The following is a 16,244-nucleotide window of genomic DNA, read 5'->3' as shown; positions in this document are numbered from 1 at the left end:
ATTAAATACAACAACTATTGAATCCAGACCATGAAAATGAAAATTGTCCACATAAATCATATGTGATTAGATGCATATATAATCATATATGATTTATGTGGACAAAATTCATATTAAATCGATAACATGATAATGAATCTTGTCCACATAAATCATATGTGATTGATACATATAATCATATGTGATTATAGGTATTTAATTAGATATGATTTTTGTGGACAATAGTTATTTTCACGGTTTCAATTCAATAATTGATCTTATGTATTTATGCACATATGATTATATATATTTAATCACATATGATTTATGTGGACAAGATTTATTTTCACCTCCATGATTCAATAGTTGCTCTCCTGTATATATAATCATATGTGATTATATGTATCTAATCAGATATGATTTATATAGACAAGATTCAATTTTTTCCAAATAAAATTATACGTAACTTTGTACATATAACCATATGTGATTAAATACATTAAATGTATTTAATCATGTATGATTATTATGGACAAAGAACAACTATTGAATCAAGAACCCGCAAATGAATTTTGTGCACATAAATCTTAAGTGATTAAATACTTATAATCACATGTGATTATATACATGAGAAAAAATATTCAACCAGAATGCATACACGATTTGTTTTTGTGTTCTCAATTCAATAGTTGTTGTCGTGTACTTAATCACACGTGATTATGCATATTTAATCACATACGATGATTTATTTGGAGACGATGTGTTTTGGCGTTATCAATACGATAGTTCTGGTGTATTTAATCAAATGTGCTTATATATATATATATATATATATATATATATATATATATATATATATAATTTCATTTTTTTGATTTAATAGTTAGTCTCATGTATTCAGTCAGATATGATTATATGTATTTGATCATATATGATTAAAACCTGTTAATATGTTATTCCCTTTATAAAAAAAGGCAAACAACAATTAATATGTTATTCCCTTTATAAAAAAAGTAAACAACGATTAATCACATCTTATCCATTAAAAGTACAAATATTATTATTCCAATAAAAATACTAATATTATTAGTTTAGATACAATTTGTCATAGAGTTCATCTATGAAGATAAAATGAAACTGAAGTTAATCTTATTTCTCTAAAAACCATCCTTTTAATTAACCAACATTACTAACAACTCAAAATTTTTTATGTCTTTGTTTGTCTTTCCCATTATAAAGAAATGGTAAACTAGTAAGCATATCCCAATTTTATAAACAATTAGCATAATTTAAGGTATAAAATATTAATATACATTTACCAGTAGTACTTGACATGTCATATAGAACTTTTTATCATTAGAAATTTAGAAATGTCCTTTCAAATCTCTAGCCACTATAAGCTTTTGATGTATTACTTTTTCAATCGTTGAGATCTCACAGTGGAAAAATCATTTTTTTTGAACTGCACATCGTCATCTTTAACGATCCACCACATTTATCGGACTGCCATCATCATACTACCTTTTTCTTCTTTTTCAGATCTGGTGACACTAGATAGAGGGAGGGAAGAGGAGGTGGTGCAGTGGTTCCGGAGGCGACAGTCGGAGACTCTGATTCGAGATCGAGACACTAAAGACATCTACAGAGAGTGAAGAGTCAACTTTCCGGTGATTTCGACGACGTTAGGGTGGTTCCAGTGTTATTACGGTGATTTCGACAACATTAGGGTGGTTCCGACATCATTACGGCGGTTCCAGTGGAGGTTCATTGATGGTGATTGTGCCTCGAGAGATATGTAGATAGAGAAACAAGATATATATATATATATATATATATATATATATATATATATATATATATATATATATATATATATATGGAGAGAGATAGAAAGAATGTCTAAAAATTGTTCTTGATATAAGAAATGTTCTCATTTGAATATATATATATATATATATATATATATATATATATATATATATATATATATATATATATATATTGACGGTCGACTTGAGTTAATGAATTAGTCGGTCTTGCCGGGGATAAATCGGAGACCATAGATTATTAATAAAATATTAAAATTAATGAAAGATTAATATATCTTAAGAAAAACAAGTACTTCAAAATTAGAAAATAAGAAAATTTGTAATTTGAAAATTTGAAAATATGAACATTTTGGGTATAGTATTTGAAATTTTGAAAATTTAAAAATTTTGGAGTAAAAAAATTGATTTTTTTTTTACTTTTTTTACTTTTGTTGACCGATTAATCCCAGCAAGACCGATTAATCCCACAAAACCCGATTAATCCCTAATTTCCATCAAACACCCCAAATCCTAGTCGGTTGGAGAACGCTAAGTGATTAATTAATGCCGATTTCTGCAACCTTGTTATATATATATATATATATATATATATATATATATATATATATATATATATATATATAGAAGAGTTATATGGAAAATAAATGATTAGGGCAACACATATTTGAACCAATGAAAAAATGACAACACATCACTTCCACAATAACTTCCACAATACATTACTTGTGAAGAAAGAAATGGACACGTGTCATTTGATTATTGGTTCCGGTAGATGTTGCCCTAGTTATTTGTTTTCCATAGAACTTATTCCTATATATATATATATATATATATATATATATATATATATATATATATATATATATATATATATATATATATATATATATATATATATATATAATCTGGTAATTTTAACAACATTTCCAGTCCCATCTTAGTGTTGTCAAACACTTAACATATAATTAGTTCAATCGTGTCTAGTCAAGTCTTGTTCAATGTTGCAAGTTCAACCTAATTCTAATCATGCTATGCATTAAACGCTACCTTAAACTCAATACCAATTAAAACATCTTCGATACGGTAGTTTTAAAAAGATCTATATAAGCATTTGATTTTTTATTAAATGGTTTTAACTTTAAAATTTGCGGGAAATATGGTCGCATTATAGTTTCGAATACTCAAAATATAGTAATATCGAATTTAGGTTCAAAAGTTCCAAATTAAGTAAGTCATTTGAAAGAGAAATAAAATATTAAAATGAATATTATGGCATAGCTTGAGTTTTAACCACACAACCCGTGAAATAAGGCCTCTCTTCCTTTGTTCTGTCAAATAAACCATTAGCCTGCAGTGAAGTTTGGTAAAAACTCTTATGATTTTAAACAACTCCTTTTTGTCATTTTATTCCTTAGCCAGAGTTAAAACTGGTTAACACAAGTTGTTAGAAATCTGGGTTTTTCAATTGCTTAGATTTACTGATAGTCGTAATGCACTTTCAGATTGAAATATTTCGAAGGTATAATCGAAATCTCAACCGGATAAAACTATGTGTTCTAAAACAAAGAATGTGAATGTTATGATCCTCTGTATGTAACCCTTACGAATGACCACAAATGGTATAATAATATCAGCTAGGGTTCTGCCCTTTGGACCCCGTCAGGGGTTGCCATCACTTGGACCCAGCTATCAGGGGCGCTACCCCAGACCCCCGTGGTTTAGGGGCTTCGACCTAAATACCAATGTACTTTCAGATCAAAATAAACTCAAACAATTATTCATTCTGCGTCACCTGTGCTCAAAATTTATTAAGATTATATTGGTTAACAAATTCTTCCTATTACACTTGAATAATGTTGGTGATTTAAATCTCCAACACAAGTATGGCTGATTGACATTTTCAACTCTTTGTTCTACGTTTGTAATATATGATCAAAATGAATTAGCAACATTCATACTCTTATATTTGGAACTAATTAATTATTTTTTAATTTAACTCCCACATTTATTTATTTTATTGTTTGTAAATAGTTTTTTAAAATTTGAAAATATAGACGGTGTTACAATTACCTCTTTTTAGAGTGACTACGTCCTTTAAACCGATGAATCAACAAACAAATACGTGTACTATTTCTTCATTTCCTCCATCTTTGAAGTCATATATGCAACAACCACTTGAAAAGAACTAAGTCTATGAATTTTCTCCGGTAGGATAAAGTCAACCTTGTCATCCAATTACTTCTTTAAATAACATAAATAAAATACATTATGAATTTCATTAAGTTTTCGTGGTAACTCCAATCTATATGTTTGTTTTCCAACCCTCTCCAAAATATGTAAAGGCAGAGCTGGCCTGAGCATGTGCAGAGTGTGCCACTCACAAAGCCAATATTGTTTAAGTGGCCAAGATTTTTAATTTTCCGATCTATAACTTCGATATATAACCACAAAGTGCATCTTCTTGCAACATCGATGGATGTTAATACAGACATAAACTTCAACTTCATAAATACAAACACCCGAAAAAAAAACGACTAGATTTATTATTTATAAATGCCACATATACCATCATGCCTTGGCAAACATTTTCTTGAAAAATGCAAGCAGTTGTTCTCTTGGAGGTAAGACTTGATTGATAACTTCAAGGTTGATAAAGTGATCAGCCCAAACAGTTATTGTTGGAAATTTGTCTTTAGTGACCAACGTTTTTCCGGTTACTTCTTGGATTATTCCAACCCAATAGGCTATGAAGTCAGCCGCAATATCCACCAGGTTAATGCTGTCACCTCCAAAAAATTTGGTACCTTTGACCTTCAGTTCATTTTCTAGTATTTGTAGTTGATCACAAGCTTCTTTATCAGTTTTCTTATTTCCATCGCGGCCAAAAGTCTTGAGTAGCGCAGGAATGCACTGAACAAAAACATATAATGTAAACCAGCTAGATGTCATTGCTAAAGCTCATCAATGATACAAAGGTTTCTTTTGAATAAACATTGTCAGGTAGGACCAAAAGTGTTAAAGATAATGCGTATTATGATTTAAGACAGAATCAAGAGACAGTTTAATTACGTCATTCACACTTAGTTGGAGGTCTAGCAATAGGTTTGTGTAGATTAAAGTGAGAAGCAAGTAAGCATCTTTAGGTTAGTAATTAACACACGTAACCCAAGTTCTTCTTTTGACAAAATCTTTGACATATTGGGCTTATTGGCCATATGTACAGTACTTGCTTTCCCGTTACAAAGTACAAAAATGATTATAGTTGCAAAAGTTTCGTTCAACATGAAAACTTATTACAAATTCTCGTCTTTTCTTTATGTTAAAACTCCTAAAATTATATATTCCACTACCCTTGATGAAATCAACGAAAGGCATGAATCCTTCTCTTAAAATGCTAAGTTGAAATAAAATACGCATTAATTCACTAACAATTAGATAACGATGCAAAATTTAACCAGAAACATTGAAGAGGATTATAAGATCGAGAACTAAATTATATTACCGTATCATCAATGAATTTCGCCCAGAATCGAGCAACAGCCTTCTCATAAGGATCATGTGGCAAAATCGAAACTCCTTTCCAAGCGTCATCAATGTACTCAACGATCACCAGAGACTCTGAGATTGCATTTCCATTATGAACCAACACTGGTACTTTCTTATAAACAGGATTATACTTGAGAAGTTCGGCACTCTTGTTGCTGAGATCTTGTTCCAAGTTTTCGTACTTAATTCCTTTTATATTCAATGCGATTTTCACTCTGAAAACGAATGGACTTACTGCAGCTGCATACAACTTCACTTCATCCGCCATTTTCCGCTGATCTTAATCAATGAGCGACACCTAATTGCTAATTTTGAGGTTAGAGTTCTAAAAGTATGTCGGTGAAGCGACCATATAAATACTACTACGACATTATCACCTATTGCAAGCATTGATAAATATTCTTTGAGTGCTACGAGGTCTACTTTACTTTGAATTTGGCCACATCAAAGCAAGGAGTCTTTACTAGTTGTTTGTACGAAAAATGGGCATGAGGGTATGAGTGGTGCATATATTATTAACTGCTAGGTGTAAGAGTGTAAGAGGTATTATAGGAGTTTATTTTTAAAAAAATTTAAATATAAAATTCTAAATATTTGGAAGTTTGAATTTATAAAAAAAATGTAAAAGATATTGAATTATTAAAATTAAATTGTTTTTTTTATTTAAATTTAAACAAATAATTTAGATAAATAAATAAAGGAAACTAATGTGACTTTAATTTTCATGGGTTTATTTAAAAGAAAAATTAAATATAAAATTGTAAACATTTAGGAAGTTTGAATTTATAAAAAAAATGAAAAAAATATTGAATTATTAAAATTAAATTGTTTTGTTCTTTTTTAAATTTAAACAAATAATTTAGATAAATAAACAAAGGAAACTAATGCAACTTTAATTTATGAATTTTTAAATTAGTAGGAAAATTCATTAATGAAATTAATATGTATTTATTACCAAACGATTTCTAGCCTAGTGGTATTTGGTGTCGTCTTCTCTCCTTGCGGATAAGGGCTCAAGTCCCGTTAGGGACATATGTGGATTTATGAGTGTTTTCGGAGTAGATTAGATTGTGGTTCCAAAATAAATACAATTGGAATTTAATAGAAAAACTGCAAAAATGGTCCCTATGTTATGCATTTTTTCCGAGGTTTAGTCCAAACCTTGACTGTTTTGGTTTCATGGTCCTTTTGACCATGTTTCTTTGTGATTTTGGTCACTTAGAAAACTGAAAAGACTAAAATGCTCTTTTGTTACATTTTTTTTTAAAAATTTTTTCTATTTAATTTAAAGTTTTCATTAATAAAAAATACGGGGCCCACCTCTCTCTCTCTCTCTCTCTGTATATCCACCTGTGGTGACCATGGATTCCCATTTCTCTACTCTTCAATGTTCAAACAAACATACTCGATTCAATACACATACTTGGTTGGGGTTCAATACACACAATGGAAAATTAAAAAACACATAGTGAAGAGCACGAAAAGGGTGTTGAAACTCATTTGAAATCAATTTCCTCAAACTGGATTCTTCTTTTGGTTTTTCATAGTGCGAGTGTGATAAACCCTTCAAATCGTGTCATTTTCTCAACCCACCACGTTCTGCATTATCGTTTATATAAATAAATGTTTGACATTTGGGTCTCTGATGCGTAAATAATTATGCACTAGTTAATCCTACTAATGCAACTAATTATTACTTCCTAAGGCAATGTACCTTGTTGAAAATAGTATAGCACAATAGTGAGGTATCGAACACAGGGAACATAATGATTAGCTAATTCTTATGTACTAACTACCTAAATTACTATTAAATTAAGAAAATGGGTTTTCTCTACTTTTGCAAGACTAGAAACTTAATTAACCAAACTAACTAACTATCACATATTGAATCAAATATTTAAACTAAAAGCAAGAAACACAAAAGACGATTTAAACCAAGGTAATTGAAAGACTTCCGTTTAGCTCATATACTTGCTATTATGGTTGATTTATGAAAGTGCAATGAATTAATGTTTCGTTGGTTACCGATTCCTAAGATAACCAAGTTAATGTTCACTAACTTAATCCTTTAGCAAACAAGTTCATTCATATGATGATCAGGCAGATAAACTAACAAGTTTACTAGTGTTCAGTTTGAGTAAAATTAGACTTATAATATATTGATAAAATTGGTTTATTGAATCAATGCGATATATGATTGGTCGTCATATATTAGCTCCTACAATCACTTACTCAGTTTTCTATTTAACCCAAGGTTCTGGTCAAAAGACTAGTCCTATAATTTTACAATTCCTAAATATCATAAGATTCAAGTAAATCAAGCCATAAAAAGTCAAGTCATCTAAACTAAATGAAACTAAAAGGTTGTATTGTCTAAATTCTCTCGATTCCAATCTATGATCGACTTCTGCAACTTCCAAGCTTCAAAGTGTGTACATGGCCTTCAAAAATTGATAGTAACTTCCAACAAAAGTTCTCTTTTCGAAGGATAATGGCTTCAATTTATAGTTTTCTCAAAAAGAGACCACCACGACGTGGTAAGTCCACCACACCGTAGCCTTCGTGTTTATCCTGTATTCAACAAGTCTTCTAGATCCATGGGGAAATCCAAAACATTGTGGGAAAGTCACCATGACGTGGTGAGTGTATTTTTTTTGTCATTTTTTGTCTTGATCCAAATTCCTAACTTCCAGCTTCCTTTTCGCTCCGACCATGTCTTTTACCACTACAACACAATATAAAATAGATTAAGTGCCTTTTGTTCTATAATGATCATAAAAATAACTAGAAATATTAAGATATGATGTAAAATATATGTATAAATATGCACATGTCAAAATACCCCATACTTATTCTTAGCTTTCCCCCAAGCAAATTTATTTTTTCTTACCAATATTTCATAAAACAATCCATTTCAAACCCGTTCTTTATCTCAAGACCGCAATGCATGTATTTGTGTCTATGATTCCTAAAAAATTCCCATTTCTAAATACGCAAAATCTTTATGAACCTTCACCCATTAGCTTATACGACATTCATTTTTGCAACCCTCCGAATCCATCCCCATAAATCTTTCCTAACCTCAAGGTAGTTTGGTTAAACTACCAAGCATACATAAACTCTAGAAAGAATTACAACTTTGATACCACAATAGAGCACATTGGAATTCATCTCTTCTTTGATATTTGCATTTCATTTTTCTTTGAATTCACCACCTTCTTGTTTGATTTTTGGTATCAACAACTTTTTCGATCTTTAGAATTTTTGATCTTTTAATTTCATAATTTGACAGCTCTAAAATTCTTTCAACGTCTTTCAACTTTTTGGTAATTTCTCTTTTTTTTTTTATCTCACTTTTTTTCCACTCAAATCCTACATGCTTAAGCAAGGAGCTTAACTTCAACCTTTATTGGTTAGAGGCATTAGTCTAAGTGCAATGACTACATAAGCTCTCCTGGATGGATTTCAGGTACACACTGTAAAACTTATTACATCATATAAACTACCATATTATCTTTCATATCTCCTGGTTTTTCACTAATAATGGGAAGCCACAAATATACTATAGCACGTGTTGGCTCGGGTAAACATTTGAGCTCTCATCAGATCATCCCACACAATACTATAATTTCTTTTTTTAATTAGCTAGATTTTCCTAGATTAAACTATTATTTCAAGTTTATATGAATGCATATGTAACATCCCAAGTTCGGAAGAAAGAAGTTGGAGGGTGCTAAATGTAAATTAATAAAGCTACTCGACGAGTAGGTATGCTACTCGTCGAGTCGGAGCGGGATTTGATCACGGGTTAAGTGGCCAACTCGCCGAGTCAGAAGATGTACTCGACGAGTTGGTGCTGTAATTAGAAAACCGTAATCCCGAGGGTTGCACCCTATTTAAAGGACTTTATGTCCTTCTCCCAGCCTCCTATTCCCCCAAAGAGTTCAATAAAACCCTAATTTCGTGTGAGACTTCATTGTTGAGGAGATTGGAGCTTGGAAGAGGAATTTGGTGGAAGGATCTTGAGAAATTAGAGGCTAGCATCAAGGGGCTGTTTGGGCACATCTCAGAGGTAAGGAGCTATTATCTTAAGCTATTTCTATAACAACCAAAAATTTGAGCCAATTTAAAACATTTTATTTCATTCAAAAAACCATTAAGTTCATACATCTTATTTTCAAAATAGTTTAAACATCAGATTATCCCCCAGAACCATATCACATGAATCATAAAACATGAGGAGCGGTACGATCACACCTTCGCCTTGCCATAATCTCCTGAAGTACCTGAAACAATACACCGAACTATAAGCCCGAAAGCTTAGTGAGTTACCCCCAAAATACCAACCACATACAACCATAATCATAACATATTGTATCACAATACAGAACATCCATGCCTCTCAAGTCTGCAGCATGATTGGTCCGCTCTCAACAAGCCTTCAGTTCACCTGGTCCACTCTCTGAGTCTACAGTATGACTGGACCGCCCGCACCGGGCCTTCAGCCTATCTGGATCTATTCGAGCCTTCGGTATGACTGGACCGCCATACGAGCCTACAATCTATCCGGACCGCTCGTAGGGTATGTTGGCCTTCAGCACAAAGCAGGACCGCCTCAACCGAAACATCAAGAAAATAACCATGTGTACATATAACAGGAAATCACATAACAGTCCATTGGCAAACAAATCGATCTAGCAGATCATAAAGCATAGCATCATCCTTACCAGGATATCGACCTAACCGGTCACTAACATAGCATCATCCTATATACCAGGATACCGACCTAAACCAGGTCACTAACATAATACTATCCCAATTACCAGGACACCGATCTAACAGATCAATAAGCACATCAACTGTACAAGTACATATATAAGATATAACTATCTCACAGATCATCGATCATAGCAATCTCTCATGACCAAGGCATCGACCTAACCAGGTCACTAACATACCAATCCTAACAGATCATATAAGCATAACAACATACTGTATATTCTGATACCAATCTAACAGATCATAACCACACGTAGCATACTGTAACCAAGATAACAACTAAAAGGGCCGGCCTTGGTGCCTTAGACCCTATTGATATAGTGAGGATAACTCACCTGAAATTGCTGACTAAAATGATAAGACCAAGCTGCTCCGACCTCCGACACGATCGCCGCCACTGAACACTACCAAAGAACCAATTCCATAAATACCAATATTACCAAAGTACCCTTGGAAGTCAAACTGGTCAACTCTTGGTCAAGGTCAAAGTCCTCAGTCAAATTCAACCTTCTTGATTGACTCTACTCGCCGAGTCATCCCATCGACTCGCCGTGTTCCCTTACCAAGAAAACTCTCATGACACAACTTAACTCGCTGAGTCGCCCCAAGACTCGCCGAGTCCAACGATCTCTGAGTCCCATCCTGTCCAACTCACTGAGTCACCAACTGACTCACTAATCCAAGGCTTTAACCAAAAGAGGTTAGGGTTTTGCGACCTGACTCGCCGAGTCTAAGAACAGACTCGCCGAGTCCAAGGCAATCTTCAACAGACTCGCCGAGTTGTTCTTCCAACTCGTCGAGTCCATACACGTGTTCATACAACTTGTTGAGTACATCCATGTGACTCGCCGAGTCTCTCCAGTTCTCAATCCATTTAGAGGCTTTTCGAGCCATGCTGGGGCTCCAATCCGTAGATCCACCCTTCTACAATCTATCCCTCACATAAAGTTGCAAACTTTACGTGAAACTAAAGAGATATAGGCCAAAAACACACTAGGGCTTGGGTTTTAGACAAAAGGGCTTCACCAACAATTCAATAACTGATGCTTTATGACTTTCTGGACCAATACAAGTCTAGATCTGAAGTAGCAACCTCAGATCTGGACTCCAAACCCAAAGTGGATCTCAATCATACCAAAAATGGCCCCAAATCTCATTCAAGAATAAATCTAGAAGCAACGAAGGAAAGGTAATAGCTCATTACCTCCAAGATGTGCCCAAAACTGCAGTAGATTCTGGATCATTACTTTCTTGATGCAAACCCTTTTGATCTTCAAGTTTCTTCCACTAGAACACCTCTTCAAAGCTTCAATCTCCCTCCAATGGCCTTATACACACGGGCTAGGGTTTACTGGATCTCAAAGGGGGCTAAGGGAGCTAAGGGGAGGACATTAAGTCCTTTAAATAGGGTGCAAACCCTAAGATTAGGGTTTTTTCTCATCCCAGCATCAACTCGTCAAGTCCAGCTTCCGACTCGGCGAGTTGGTCACTTAATTCGCGACCCAAACCCGCTCCGACTCAGCGAGTAAGCGTACCTACTCGTCGATTCCCTTCTTCGAAATTACACTTTAAACTCTTAAATTGTACTTCTGAAATTCAGGATGTTACAATTTCCTTTTTGGGTTCATCCTTGGTGGTTGATTTGGAGTTCCTTAGCTTGTTTGAGATCTATTTCGAGTTTGGAGTTTAGATCTGAGGTTGCTACTCTAGATCTAGACTTGTGATGGCCTAAAATGTCATAAAGCTCCTACCTAAGAGTTGGTGGTGAAGCCCCTTAGTTCTTAACCCTAGCCTTAATGTGTTTTGGGCCTATATCTCATTGGTTTCACATAAAGTTTGCAAATTTATGTGAGGGTTAGACTGTAGAAGAGTGGATCTATGGATTGGAGCCCCTGCATGGCTCGAAAAGCCACTGTATGGATTAAGAACTGGAGAGACTTGACGAGTCACATGGGTGTACTCGACGAGTTGTATGAACATGTGCATGGACTAGGCGAGTTGGAAGAACAACTCGGCGAGTCTGTTGAAGATTGTCTTTGACTCAGCGAGTCTGTTCTTGGACTCGACGAGTCTGGTCGCAAAACCCTAACCTCTTGTGGCTAAACCTCGGATCAATGAGTCGAGGGACGACTCATTGAGTTGGACAGGATGGAATTCCGAGATCGTTGAACTCGACGAGTCTTGGGGCGACTCTGCGAGTTGAGTCGTGTTATGGGAGTTTTCTGAGTATAAGAACTCAACGAGTCGACGGGTTGACTCGGCGAGTAGAGTCAACCAGGAAGGTTGACTTTGACTGAGGACTTTGACTTTAACCAAGAGTTGACCAGTTTGACTTCTAAGGGTATTTTGGTATTTTTGGTATTTATGGAATTGGTTCTTTGGTAGTTTTCTGTGGTGAAGTTCGCGTCGGTGGTCGAAGCAGCTTGGTCTTCTCTCTTCAGTCGGCAATTGCAGGTGAGTTATCGTCACTATATCGAAAGGGTCTACGGCACCAAGGCCGGCCCTTTATCAGATGGAAATACGGGTATTGTTTGTTATGTTATTGCTTTGCTAAATCTGCATCCTGGTATTTAGGACAGTGTTATGTTAGTGAGCTGGTTAAGGTCGGTACCTGGTATATAGGGTAATGTTATGCTAGTGACCGGTTAGGTCAGAATCTTGGTTAGGATGCTGATATGCTATGTGATCTATTAGACTGGTTGTCTGGTTAAGGATTTGTTATGTGATTAATTGTTTTATGTGCACATGGTTGTTTGACGAGGGTTGGTTTGAGGCGGGTCCTGCTTTGTGTTGTAGGCCAACATACCCAGGGTGGACCGGATATTTCGAAGGCCCAACGAGCGGTCCGGATAGGCTGAAGGCCCCAAGAGGGTGGACCAGACGTGCCGAGGCTCAGAGAGTGGACCAGGCCGACTGAAGGCCCGATGTGGGTGGACCAGTCATACTGTAGACTCAGAGAGTGGACCAGATGGATTGAAGGCCCGGTGCGGCGGACCAATCACACTATAGACTCGATGTACATGGCTAAACTCGGAGGGTGGACCAGGTGAACTGAAGGCCCGGTGCAGGCAGACCAGTCACATAGTAGAACCGATGTGCATGGCTGTTCTATTTGTGATATGTTATGAGTATGTTTATGTGTAGTTGGTATTTTGGGGGTAACTCACTAAGCTTTCGGGCTTACAGTTCAATGTATTTTTTCAGGTACTTCTGGAGATCGTGGCAAGGCGAAGGCGTGATCATACCGCTCCTCATGTTTTATGATTTATGTGATACGGTTCTGGGGGATACTATGATGTTTAAACTATTTTGAAAACAAGATGTATGAACTTAATGGTTTTTGAATGAAATAAAATGTTTTAATTTGGCTCAAATTTTCATGGGTGTTACAAGTTGGTATCAGAGCCTTGGTTTGAGTGAATTGGAGGAACATTCATGTGAATCTAGTCTCAAATCAAGGAGAGATTTTCAAAAATAGTTTTTCAAAAGGTTTTCAAAATAAGTAAAGGAGGACGCAGAGGGTACGATCAGACGGAGCCAGTAGGTAGACCCCAAAATACCATGCAAGTTATTTGATTATGTGATATGTTAGAACATCATGCTAGTACTAGGCTAGGGATCTTTAGGAATTGCATGATAGAATTGCCTGATTATATGATACCTGCTAGCCTAGGGTTTCCTTTGTATGAAATTGACATCATTACTGTAGTTATTTAGCGTATGCATCATGGTTATACATAATTAAGATCTTATAGCCTGAGAATGTTTGATTTGGCCTTATGTTCTATTCTTGTATGATTGGGAGCTCAGGGTAGGATTGGATATTCGAAAGTCTATAGGGTCTAACGTTATGTATGAATAACATACACTAATGCTGCAGGGTTGGTGGAAGTTTCATGGATGGGAGGGTTGCGTGAGACCGGTAGGTCGGTTGTGGGATAGTGGTGCTCCTCTAGGAGTGGGGATCGAGTGTTTGTTATGTATATGCTATTGTTAGGGTGTTGTGGTGATACTTGATACAAATATGGTTAGGTGTGGAAGGTAGTATGGGCCCGTACTACTGAAAGCACAGGGCCCATACGCTTATCAAGGAAGTCACAACCCCTAGGGTTTTGTTGGGAGCTAGTTCTTGGGGTTATTATGAGGAATGCCTAATATCTTGTGGCGTATTTTCAGTATGGCGATCACAAGATGTCTCGGGGCAGGATCTGGTTCGGGATCGGAATCAGGAGAGGGTGATCAGGATGGTTCAGTACCACCCGAGGTTATTGGTCAGATGAGTACGTATGAGTTGGATGCCAGGATTCGTGAGATCCTGCATGATGAGGTTGCTGCTATGTTTCGGGCTGAGTTGTCGGAGATGTTTGGGTCGATCAAGACCGCCATGGTTGAGTACTTTGATGAGCACTATGCAGCTCTTACGGAGGTGGCTGCCGCGGCTGTAACAACGGCAGGGGGAGGAACCGGTCGAGGTTTTTCAGTATCAGGACTTCGATAATACGAAGCCCCTACTTTCGATGGAGTTCAGGATCCGATCGTTGCTATGAGATGGTTATCAGACGTGGAGGGATGCTTCTTCATGTGTTCATGCCCTGCTGATCAGAGGGTGAGGTGTGCCCTGAACCTTTTGAGGCTCGGGGAGAAGGATTGGTGGAGGTTGACTACGGGATCTTATTCGGATGCGCTGCGGGCTGCGGTTGCTTGGGATCAGTTTCGGGAGATGTTCAACACTCGTTATGTTCCACAGGTTGAGAGAGAGAGGTGGGCGCAGGAGATCCTAGAGCTGAAGCATGATTCAGAGTCGGCGACGGAGATCACCAGGATGTTCACTGAGAGGGAATTGTTTTGCCCGGAGTTTGCTTCGGAGTAGGCTCCGATGTCCCGATATCTGAGTATGCCCAAGAGGGACATCAGGCAGTTTGTATCCACACAGAGATGTGATACCTTGTTAGAGTTGCAGGAGGCCGCCAGGCGGCGGGAGTTAGAGACGGAGTTGCAGTTGCGAGAGCAGAGGCAGGCCCCGGTGCAATCACAGCCGGCGCCATAATGGTCCAAAACCGTCGACTTTAGGGTTGGAGGTCAGAGCAGCCACACTTGTAAGAAGTGTGGGAAGGGTCATGCCGGAGTTTGTAGGTCCGGTGGTGCGTGTCGCAAGTGTGGGAAAGAGGGGCGTTATGCGAGGGATTGTCGTCAGTCGGTCCCGTCTCAGGATATGAGGATCTGTTATCATTGTCATTAGGTGGGACACTTGAGGGTCAACTGTCCACAACTTGTTGCAAGACTGGTGCAGGCTCCAACACCGGCCACTTTGAGGATTACGGGTGGAGGTTTGGGTGGAGCGGAGCCTCTGAGGGCTCAGGGACGCGCTTTCCAGCTTACAATAGAGGAGGTTAGGGCAGAGCCGGATGCAGCTGCGGGTATGTTTCCATTTTGATATCTTGTTATTTGCTGATTATGTGGTATTGTAAATCTGTTCGCCTTTTTTCACATGATTAATAGTATGAATGGGGTTCTTAGTAGTTAGGAGTTGTAGTTGGTTAGCGTTCATGAGGATTCTTGATCGAAAGATAAGGTATATGATCTCGTTGCTTGGAATAGCAACTGCGTTGTGAGAAGTGTTCAGTTGAGATTTGAACTTCCTTGGAGTTCGGGATGTGCGATGTCGGGAGAGTGACCTGTGGAGGTGTCTCACTCCGGTGGGATTTAGTTCCGGGAAAAGAGGGGGAAACCTTATCAAGTAAGGTGAATCGAGTTATGCCGGTTTGTCAGCGAAAGTTAGGAGAATTGGAAAATTCTCCGAGAAAACAGCAAGTATCTAGGGTTGGTTGGCTACTTAGATTTATCAGTGTTGTTAGCCGAGAGTGTGGCATGATTGGAGAAATTGATAGACAAGTGGGGCAGGGAACAGACCATGGTTTCAGGAAAGGTAGTTGGTCGATGTGAGGCCTGGGTTTAGGCCATGGAAAGGATTCCGGGAACATAACTGGAGTTCGGAACCCCAAGAGGGCTAGAACAGACTGCATGGGAGAGATTCCCAGAAAGGATGGTTCAGGGTGACATACGACAGTTTTGAGCGGTCCAGATAGACTGAAGGCCGGAAGGCGTACCAGT

At 37.1% G+C, this 16,244-nt stretch overlaps 1 protein-coding gene across 1 annotated transcript; it reads right to left on the bottom strand.

Moving 5' to 3' along the window:
- Positions 1-4,021: 4,021 nt before the first annotated feature.
- LOC145067150 (putative glutathione S-transferase) lies at positions 4,022-5,670 on the bottom strand. Its single transcript, XM_079014351.1, has 2 exons — positions 5,311-5,670; positions 4,022-4,718 (listed from the first exon to the last, which is right to left on the bottom strand). The coding sequence occupies exons 1-2, from the start codon at positions 5,620-5,622 to the stop codon at positions 4,377-4,379; spliced, it is 654 nt and encodes a 217-aa protein (XP_078870477.1). The 5' UTR covers positions 5,623-5,670; the 3' UTR covers positions 4,022-4,376.
- Positions 5,671-16,244: the final 10,574 nt, after the last annotated feature.

This window comes from Lactuca serriola, chromosome 8 (assembly GCF_051521515.1).
Source record: "Lactuca serriola cultivar US96UC23 chromosome 8, Lser_US96UC23_V15, whole genome shotgun sequence".
NCBI classification, from domain to species: Eukaryota; Viridiplantae; Streptophyta; class Magnoliopsida; order Asterales; family Asteraceae; genus Lactuca; species Lactuca serriola.
The sequence above is the reverse complement of the archived record's forward strand: the minus strand, read 5'-3'. Positions and strand labels throughout refer to the sequence as shown.